This window comes from Coptis chinensis, chromosome 7 (assembly GCF_015680905.1).
Source record: "Coptis chinensis isolate HL-2020 chromosome 7, ASM1568090v1, whole genome shotgun sequence".
Lineage (NCBI taxonomy): Eukaryota > Viridiplantae > Streptophyta > Magnoliopsida > Ranunculales > Ranunculaceae > Coptis > Coptis chinensis.
In genome coordinates, this window is record NC_141462.1 from 51,832,784 (window position 1) to 51,843,313 (window position 10,530).

At 41.2% G+C, this 10,530-nt stretch overlaps 1 protein-coding gene across 1 annotated transcript; it reads right to left on the reverse strand.

Moving 5' to 3' along the window:
- Positions 1-2,514: 2,514 nt before the first annotated feature.
- LOC147487870 (uncharacterized) lies at positions 2,515-10,009 on the reverse strand. The gene is made up of 10 exons (XM_086574166.1): positions 9,775-10,009; positions 9,032-9,678; positions 8,541-8,960; positions 7,619-8,382; positions 6,743-7,479; positions 5,973-6,085; positions 4,422-5,096; positions 3,570-3,807; positions 2,830-2,954; positions 2,515-2,763 (listed from the first exon to the last, which is right to left on the reverse strand). The coding sequence occupies exons 1-10, from the start codon at positions 10,007-10,009 to the stop codon at positions 2,515-2,517; spliced, it is 4,203 nt and encodes a 1,400-aa protein (XP_086430292.1).
- Between the last annotated feature and the right edge of the window lie 521 nt (positions 10,010-10,530).

A 10,530-nucleotide genomic window follows, 5' to 3' on the forward strand; every position in this document is an offset into this window, starting at 1 on the left:
GTGATAGTGATTCGGGGAGCAAGAACAGAAGTCAGAAAGTGGATGAACAGGATACCCAGGTCAGAAAAGTGAGTGTTAGTAAATATTTGGCTAAGACTGGCCAATTTATACACCCCCATTTATTTAAATGATACAAATCGGATGTTGGAACATGAGGGGGCTAAATGTGGGGTTTAAACAGATAGAAGTTAGAGAGCTGATTAAGAAGCATAAACTCAGTCTTATGGGATTGGTAGAGACAAAAGTCCAGCAAAAAAATATGGATAAAACTGTTAGAAAGTGTTGTGAGGGGTGGAAGGTCGAGCATAGCTACATGTATAGTGATACAGGAAAGATCTGGGTATGCTAGGATGCAAACATGTACAAGGTGAAAGTTATGGAGAGGGAGCTGCAGTATATAACGGTGGAGGTAACTATTACTAGTGGAAAGGTGTTCATGGTAACGATTGTATATGCGAGTACTGACTTGGTTATAAGGAGAGAGCTGTGGAACAGAATAGTAAACTTCTCGTGTGCATATCATGGGCCATGGGTGATATTAGGAGATTTCAATTCAGTTCTGAGCTCAGAGGATAGAATTGGAGGGAGACCAACACATCCAATTCATTACATGTGAGCTCGCATTAGAATGAATCAAAAACACTTGAATGATTGATTGAACATACCTACAAGCGAGCTTGCGTTAGAAAGAATGCAAAACAAAAGATTGAATGCATCTACGTGTGAGCTTGCACTATAATAAATGCAAAACACCGGATTGATTGATTGATTGTAGAAAACTCATGTTCTTATCGTTTTCTCCGGATATAGGCCTATTCAGGAACTAATACATCAAAAAGCGTGTTATAGAGCCAAAAAGACCCAAAAAGGGACATCATGGAATAACTAGAAAAAAAGTGCCAAAAAGTAAAACTGTCAAAAGTCAAAGATAAAAGTGAACTCAAGTGCCCAACAACTCAAAGGTACAGGAAACACTCTAAGGCTTCAAGGATCAATGACTAAACCCTTTGTAAGACAAAGACTAAGCCACTAAACCCTAAACCCTAGCCTAGATCATATAAGTTAGATATAAGATGAACAATTTTCAAACCCTATAACCCCACTTTATACACCGACAGAATGCAAAACACTTGACTAAATGAATCTACGTGGGAGTTTGCATTAGAATGAAAGCAAAACACTTGGTTGATTGAATGTATGTGGAACACTTGATGGAATAAACTTACATGTGAAACTTGCATTAGAATGAATGAAAAACACTTGAATGATTGAATGAACGTACCTACAAGCAAGCCTGTGATAGAAAGAATGCAAAACACAAGATTGAATATACTTACGTGTGAGCTTACACTATAATGATTGCAAACCACCGGATTGATTGATTGATTGTAGAAAACTCATGTTCTTATCACTTTTACCGGATACAGCCCTATTATGGAACTAATACCTCAAAAGGTGTGTTATAGAGCCAAAAGGAGACAAAGGGACCCTAAAAGGGACATCATGGAACAACTTTGAAAAAGTGCCAAAAAGTCAAACTGTCAAAAGTCAACGGTCAACGATCAAAGCCATAGTCAACGATAAAAGTGAACACAAGGGCCTAAAAACTCAAAAGCACTTGAAACTCTACAAAGCTTCAAGGATCAATGACTAAACCATTTGTAAGACAAGGACTAAGCCTCTAAACCGTAAACCCTAGCCTAGATCATATAAGTTTAGATCTAAGATGAACAACTTTCGAACCCTATAACCCCAATTTATACACCGACAGAATCCAAAACAATGACTAAATGCATCTACATTGGAGTTTGCATTAGAATGAATACAAAACACTTGATTGATTGAATGTATGCGAAATACTTGATGGAATACACATACGTGTGAGCTTGCATTAGAATGAATGAAAAACACTCGATTGATTGAATGAATGTACCTAGAAGCGAGCTTGCGTTAGAAAGAATGCAAAACATAAGATTGAATGCACCTACGTGTGAGCTTGCAATATAATGAATGCAAAACACCGGATTGATTGATTTTTTTTTTATTGGAAAGCGAGGTTGTTATCGAGGTCCCCTACCCCTTTTTATTATAAATAAAAGATCTATTACAGATTGTTACATTCTTACATATTGTTTCCCCACTGAATCATCGTGGATGATTTTCATTACATCCTCAGGGAATGAATTAAAATCTATTTCTATATAGTTCTCTGTGGGTCCCCTAGCAAGTGCGTCTGCTAACTTGTTGGCTTCTCTATAAACATGTCTGATGTCAAACTCTTCTAGCTGCTCTCTCATTTGACTGATGCTTCTCATCATCTTTTCTGCTTGCCAAGGATGTTGGCCCTCATTCTGTAGAAAGGATATCACATTTGTTGAATCAGTTTGTGCATGAATGTACCTGAAGCCATGATCAATAGCCATTCTCAGTCCTTGCTCAACACCTTGCAACTCTATTAGTGCTATAGATTGCTTGCTCGACCTTCCCTTTCTTGCCGCTTTCACCTGCCCATGCTCATCTCTGATTACCGCTGCCCATCCACCTATCAGCCCTTGAAAGCGCCATCGCACTCAAGTTAAGGATTCCTTGAGCTGCTCGTTCCCATTTGCAATGCCTCTGCTGCCTCTGCCTTGTGTGTACTTCCACATTCCATGTGTCTTGAAAGTATTGTTTTTCTGGCCCCTCATCCATCATGATTGCCATTGCTTGAAGTTTCGTTTTCACATCGCATAATATGAGTTGCACTACATGCTGTGTGTGTCGCTGTTTGTTTTCAAATATTCTCTCATTACGATTCCTCCAAATCTAATAGATGTAGCCATTCCAGACCAGCCTTAGCGAATCCTGTTTCAGCCCTTGCCCTGCTGTCGTTTTCTGAACCCACTCAATTTCCTCGCGCCATGTTCCAGCTTGAACTCTGCTGATCCCCATTGTAGCTAACAGACTTTGCCATACTGCCATCGAATAAGAGCACTCATGAAACAAATGCTCTTCAGTTTCGATCTCTGTCCATCACATGATGCAGCTGTCGGTGTCCACTTTCTTCCATTCCTTCAGCTTGTCGAGTGTTTTGAGCCCTTTATGCAACACCATCCAGCTTATAAAGGAGTGTCTCGGTATTCGATTAGTATACCAAACCAGTCGATACCATGCTACTGATGGTCTCATCCCTCGCAAACCATCATAAGTATCTTTCAAACTATACTCTCCCTGAATCGTGGCAGTCCATACAATTTTATCATCTCCACCCATTATTTCTACTTCGTCTTTTGCTTCTTTAGCTACCTTTCTTATCTGATTTTCTATGTATTCTGGAAACCTCCATTCCCCTTGTTATATAAAATCAGAAACTTGGGCATTGAGATGTCCACTTGAGCTATGAGTGAGAGCTTGCGGAAACTTATCTTTTAGAATTCCTCTTGGGTGCCATGGGTCAAGCCAAAATCTCGTATTTCTGCCATCTCCGATCTGATATGTGGCCACTTGCGCTGCTTCCTTTCTCCCTTTGAGCAGATTTCTCCAACTCCATGAGCAATCACTAGGTATTTCTAGCTGCCAAAAATTCCTACCTTTGATTAAGTTCTTGTGAACCCAGTCCACCCATAAGTTTTCTGCCTTTGTCACTAACTTCCAAATATGCTTCATGTTAGATGCTTGATTCACCTTCGAAAGATCCCTTATGCCAAGGCCCCCTTCCTCATACGGATAACACAAACTCTCCCATCCTATCAATGCATGTGACTGAGTAAAATCAGGCCCTGTCCATAGAAAGTTCCTACACAATCTGTTTATATCATCAATAGTCTTCTGAGGTATAATAAACGAAGCAAACCAGTACACACTCAGATTATTTAGTACTGCTTTAATCAACTGCAATCTCCCTGCATATGATAGAGACTTCCCCTTCCAGTTCTGTATTCTTCTGGTAACTTTGGAGACTAGCGGACTGCAGTCTGTGGTTCTCAGTCTTGTAGTTATCAAAGGCAGCCCCAAGTATTTCACTAGTAGCTCACCTTTTGGGAACTGTAGTACCCCTTCAATCTCTGTACAAATCAGCTCATCTACTCCGGCAAAGAAAACTTGACTTTTTGAACATTTACTTCTAAGCCAGTGCATCCCCTAAACTTGTTCAGATTCTCTCTCAGCTTTATGGCTGTTAGTGTATCTCCATGCATGAAAGCCACCAGGTCATCTGCAAAAGATAAGTGAGTGATAATCGGATTTATACATTTATGATGTAATTTGTATTGGTTTTGTGTGACACTGTGGTGCATAATTTCCGAGAACAAGTCCATCACTAGTACAAACAGGTAAGGAGACATGGGGTCTCCTTGTCTAATTCCTCTTCGGCCTTTAAAATACCCATATGGCGCTCCGTTGATCATGATAGAATAAGTAGCTGTTTCAACACATACTCTCACCCATTCAATAAATTTCTGGGGTATTCCAACTCTCTTCATAGCAAAATTAATCGCTTCCCATCTTATCGTGTCATAAGCCTTTCTGAGATCCACTTTAGCTGCGCATCTTGGAGGAGTTTCATTCCTATGATAATTATGCAGCAGTTCATGGGTTAGTAATATATTATCTTGGATACTCCTCCCTGTAATAAAAGCTGACAGATTCCTGTTGATCACTTTTGGCATAATCTGTTTCATTCTCCGTGTCATCACCTTGGTAATACTCTTATACATCACTCCACAACACGCTATAGGTCTGTAGTCCCCCAGATTTGAAGGGCTTAGTATCTTTGGCACAAGTGTGATACAAGTGGCGTTAACTTGTAGCATCTGACCTGAACTGAAGAAGTTCCTTACTGCCTTTATAAACTCATCCCCGATGATTCTCCAGGTGCACTTGAAGAAGTAGGCAGAGAATCCATCACTGCCCAGCGCTTTATCACTTCCTATGTCTCCTAACGCCTCTATTATTTCATCTCTTGAGATTGGTTTTTCCAGCTCTTCCAATTCTGCATTTTGTATACTTTGTCGGGGTCCTATCTCCTGGAACACATCGAAATTCATCCCTTGCATCTGCTCTGGACTATATAAATCCTTATAGTATCGTTCACATTCAGCACCAATTTCGTTAAAGTCCTACATCATATTCCCGTCTCTATCAACTAGACATGTTATTTTATTTACAACTCTGCGAGCTTGTACCGATTTGAAAAAATAACTTGTATTGCTATCTCCCATACTGATAACTTGGTCGTGCGACTTCTATTTGTAAAACCCTTCTTCAGAAACTGCTGCTTGTACATAATGTTTTATGGCTTCTTTTTCCCTTCTAATGAGGCCTCGCTCCATGGGCTGTTGCTGTAACTCTGTTTGTACCTTATCTAATTGCCTTTTTTTTTTCTTGTACCCTGTTAATAACATTTCCAACCCTTTCACGATTCCATGCTATTTTTTTTTTTTTTTTATTGGGAAGCAGGGTTTTTGAGAGGTCCCTAACCCCTATATTATTAAATTAAAATAAACTTGTAATCTAGTTCCAGTTACATTCTCTCACATATTCCTTTCCTGCAGCATCCTCAAATATAATTTTTTTTACATCCTCTGCAAAGGAACTAGGAATTAACTCAATACAACTAACTGCAGGTATATTTTTAGCTAGCGCATCTGTTAGTCTATTGGACTCTCTAAACACATGTACAATATCGAAATACTCAAACCCAGCTACCAATCTTCGGAGGCTTGCCATCAAAAAATGCACTTCCCATGGGTAGGCCTTTTTCATAAAGGCTACCACGCTTTGTGAGTCTGTCTGGGCCTTTATTCTTTCGATATTATGGGCCTTTGCAAGTCTGGGCCCTTGTTCTAAACCATGCAACTCAATTAAATCAATGCTGCTGTAGTCGGACTTCCCATGCGCAGCAGCTAACACTGACCCAGCTTCATCTCTTATGGCAGCAGCCCATCCCCCCTCCGTATTTTGCATCGTCCCATCTGTATTCAAGTTTTGAATACCTGTTGGCGCCCTATCCCATTTGCATATGATCCCTTTTTTTTCTCTTTTCTTCCACTCTCATATTCCACAATTCCATGAACCTGTGTGTCTCTGGCCCTCTGTCCATTTTCAGCTGCAGCAAAATCAGTTTAACTTTCACATCTTTGACAATCAGCTGAACCAATGTAGCTGCTATCCGATATTTTCTGTTAAAAATTCGGTTATTCCTCTCCTTCCAGAGCCAGTAACAGTGTCCTGTAAACATGAGTCTGATTGCATCTTGGTATCCTCCATTACCTTTGCTCTCTGCTACTACCCATTGCACTTCCTGTTGCTAGCTTGCTGCTATTGGTCGTGCGTACCCACCATGCTTCAACAGCTCAGCCCAAACATATTGACCATACAAGCACTCATAGAATAGATGGCTCTCGGTTTGGACTCCCTCCAAAGATATAATTTACGGATCATCTCGTTTACCACCTTCCTCTCTTTCATTTTCATCGTTGTCTTCATCCCTTCCTTCAGAGCCATCCACGCTATGAACGAATGTCTCGGAACACGGTTAGTGAACCAAATTATATTGTGCCAATGAACTGGGATTTTGATGTTTCGAATACTCTCATATTTCTCTTTCTGTGTGTATTCCCCTGTATGTGAAGATGCCCAAACCAATTTGTCTCTCTCCCCTGATATCTGTACCTCCCCAACCTCGCTCGATACAATGCCCGAGAGATGGATACCTATGTAGTTCTTGGACTCTCCACCGCCATTTTCGATCGATTGGTGCTACTTGCTGACTCCATGTTGCAATCCGAGCTATACCTCGGTGCTTGTGGGAAGTATTCAGTAAGGATTCCAACCGGGTGCCGGGGTCCAAATTTTAACTTTGTTTCTGCTCCATTGCCTATCAGGTGCAATGCCAAGTCCCCCACATCTTTTCGAAGCTTCAGAATGTTCCTCCAGCTCCAAGAACAGTCCTGTGGTGTCTTGATTTGCAAGAAATTCCTACCCCTTATAAGATTCCTCTGCACCCATTTCACCCACAAGTTGTCTTTACTGCTAACAATATTCCATATATGCTTCATGTTCGCAGCTTGATTTGCTTTGGCCAAGTCTCGTATCGCCAACCCTCCTTCATCATAAGGGTAACATATCTCCTCCCACCCAATAAGGGCATGCGACAATGAGCAATCAGTGCCATTCCAGAGGAAGTTCCGGCATATTCTGTTTAACTCCTCAATTGTTTTCTGCGGAATGATAAACGACGAGAACCAATACACACTCAAGCTGTTCAAGACTGATTTAATGAGTTGAACTCTTCCGGCATACGAGAGAAAGCATCCTTTCCAGCTTTCCACCCTATCTGTCAATCTACTAATCAACGGAGCACAGTCCCTAGAAGTTAGTCTTGTTGTAATGAGTGGTAGTCCTAGATATTTTACAGGCAGTGTACCTTCTTGGAACTGCAGTCTTGCTTGTACTTCTGTAATAACACTAGTTTCCATTCCAGTACAGAAAAACTGGCTTCTGTAATAACACTTCTTGAATATTAATAAATTCTTTTTCAGACATGTTGCAGTTCCAATATCTCCATACATAAAGGCAATTAAGATTCCATGCTATGAGTGCTCCCTTAGTTACCTTCAACTTCTTCATGAAAACGAACATTGGGTTGCCCACTACAGAACTCTGCCAAGCTTCTTCCACTGTTTTCATGAACCCCTCCTCTTTGTGCCAGAAGTTAAAGAATTTGAACGACTTTTTCTTTTGGTTCCTCTGCACAATCGATGTAACTACCATCGATGAGTAGTCTGAGATAGCCCCTGGGTTCAAGAACTCAACCTCATGGTCTGCATACTCATCTATCCACTCCGAATTAACCATCACTCTATCAAGTTCGCAACTGATTCTCGCCTCTTGCTTGTTGCTCCATGTTAGGAAATTAACTTTGTACTTGATATCCACTAGCCCGGCAGATGTGACACAATGCAATAGGTCTGAGAACTGTTGAGGCCTCACTTCGAGTCCTCCTACCTTTTCTTGAGAGTTCAAAATAGTGTTGAAATCTCCAAGAATTATCCAAGGTTTTAGTATAGTACATGACAAATCCACTAACTCCCTCCATAGCTGCCTTCTTTCCATCATATCCACACTCGCATATACAATCGTGACTATGAACTCTTCTCCTGCTATTGTATTCACCTCCATAGTTATATGTTGGTCATCCTTCCTTAGTAGCACAGCTAAGCATACCCTTGGATCCCAACAAAACCATATTCTCCCCAATTCACTCTGTGTATAGTTGTCCTCCATTGCCCACTGAGTAAAAGTTTTGTTAAAAATTCTATCTCTCTTTGCTGATTTTACCCTCGTTTCCACTAATCCCATAATGCTCAAGTTAAACTTTCGAACCATATCTTTCACTTCCACCTGTTTGAAACCCATGTTAAACCCCCTCATATTCCAACATCCTAGATGTGCATTCATTTGGACACATTGATAGGCTTAGAGTGACCGTACTTGGCAGTCACTATCTGATGTCGTCCTCCTAGTGCTGTTGGTTTCTTTGTTGTTTTGCTTCCACTCACCTTATTGCCTATATTGTTAGTATCTCCATCAGAGGTCACTCCTTTCCCTTTCTGCTCTCCTGCTTCCTTTTCCTTCACCTGCTCTATTTGCTTCTTCCCCTTTATCTCGATACCCTTGTCTTGGACTATAGTCTGTTGCCTCATAGCATCTCTCTGTGTCTCTATGTCTTGCCCTTTTTCTGTTGGACTCCCTTTTGGCTGCTGCTCATCAGTTCGCACTCTCTGTTCCTCTATCAAATTTCGAGCTTTGCATCTATGCCGCTTACTTGGGGACTCCCATTCTGCCTCTGCCTCAATATTGTGTACTTCATAGACCTCTTGTTGTTCTGAGTTTGCTTCTTGTTGTGTCTCTTTTTCTTTTTGTTGAGGTTGCTGCTGTTGCACCCTTTTCTCCCCTTCCTTCTTATCAGTACTTGCTTTCTGTATCCATACTTTATAATTGTGTTATGCTTCCTCGCTCACCTTCTTAGGGCAGCGCAGATCCGAATGACCAAATATCTTGCAGCCCATGCATCTCGGGGGTTTCCAATTATATTCAAACGCCACTTTATATCATTGTGCCCAAACACATCACAGCATGTACATCTTGCTGGCTTCCAATTGTATTCGAATTCTACTCCCAATCTTCTCCTCTCAGCAATCACCAGAGGGACACCATCTGGATACGTGCATTTTGTGTCTATCTCCACGCACACCCTAGCATATGCAGTTCTTGATTTTTGCTCAGTTAGTCTATCAACAAACAATGGATTTCCAATCACACTAGTTATATCACTAAATCCCTCCTTGTTCCACATTTCCATAGGTAGTTTTTTGATAATCACCCATATAGGGATCGTTTTCAAATCATGTGATTCTGCCTCAACAAACAATTTCCATGGTCTAATCACAAAAAGTTGACTAGCAATATGAAAACACCCCATATCCAGAACTGCTTGTCTCTCTTCCTCCTTTTCAAATTGAAAAGTGAACATATTATCACCATATGTGTTCATGGTGAAGTTCTTGATATTCCAAGTTCTTCTCACCACATCTTTGACATAACTATACCCTAACCTTCTCCCCACAAAATGCCCAACCACCGTATTCTCATACTTCTTGTTCAAGCTTGCAAATCGAGAATTCTTAACATGAATTACTGGTTTGCCATTAATAATAGCAGGAGGAACATAATACAAAGTTTCCTACCCTACAGACTTCCTCCCTAGCATTTCAGCCCACATTCCATTGTTACTCGTAGTATTTGGGCCTGTATCTTCTCCACCCAATCCTAGTTTAGCATCCCCATCCCCAACTTGATGTTCTGCACCTCCTTCATGCTGGTCATGATTCTTTTCACCCAAACTTGGTTGTTTCTCTACAGTTTTTTCAGCAGTCCCTTCTGCTCTATTTCCACAGGCTGCCATTACATGTTTCTCTACTCCTTGTTGTGTAACAATATCGCTGCCACCCACTCCTGTAACTTTCATACCTTTTCTGTTCATGGATGCAGGTGGTTCTGTGGTTTCGTCTTGTCGATTTCAATACCTCGACATTGCACTGCATCAAGGGATGCATGAGCCATTCCTTTTTCACTGGTCTGCGCTTGCCTCATCTGCATTCCAGTCCGTCGACTTTGTGTGTTGTTTGAATGTCATTCACAGCTACGTTTCCACCAATCTCAGTTTCATTTCCCACTCGAGTCTGCAGCACGCGATATTCAAAATCTATATCTTTCCTTGGTACCGTACCTGCTGGTGTGTTCATAGTGTCGGTTTCAATACCTCGACTTTGCACAACATCAAGGGATGTTTCGCTGGTCTGTGAAAGCCTCTCCTGCATTCCATCCCCTCTGCTTTGCATCCTTCGTCCTTCAGAGGAAGGTTCAAAAGATGCTTTCAAGTTCTGGTCGTCTCCAATTTTGATCATCTGATTCTCAGCACTCGGACAACCTTGTTGCAACGTTGAGTCTTCATCCACTTCTGATGGATCAACTGCCATCAACTCTTCG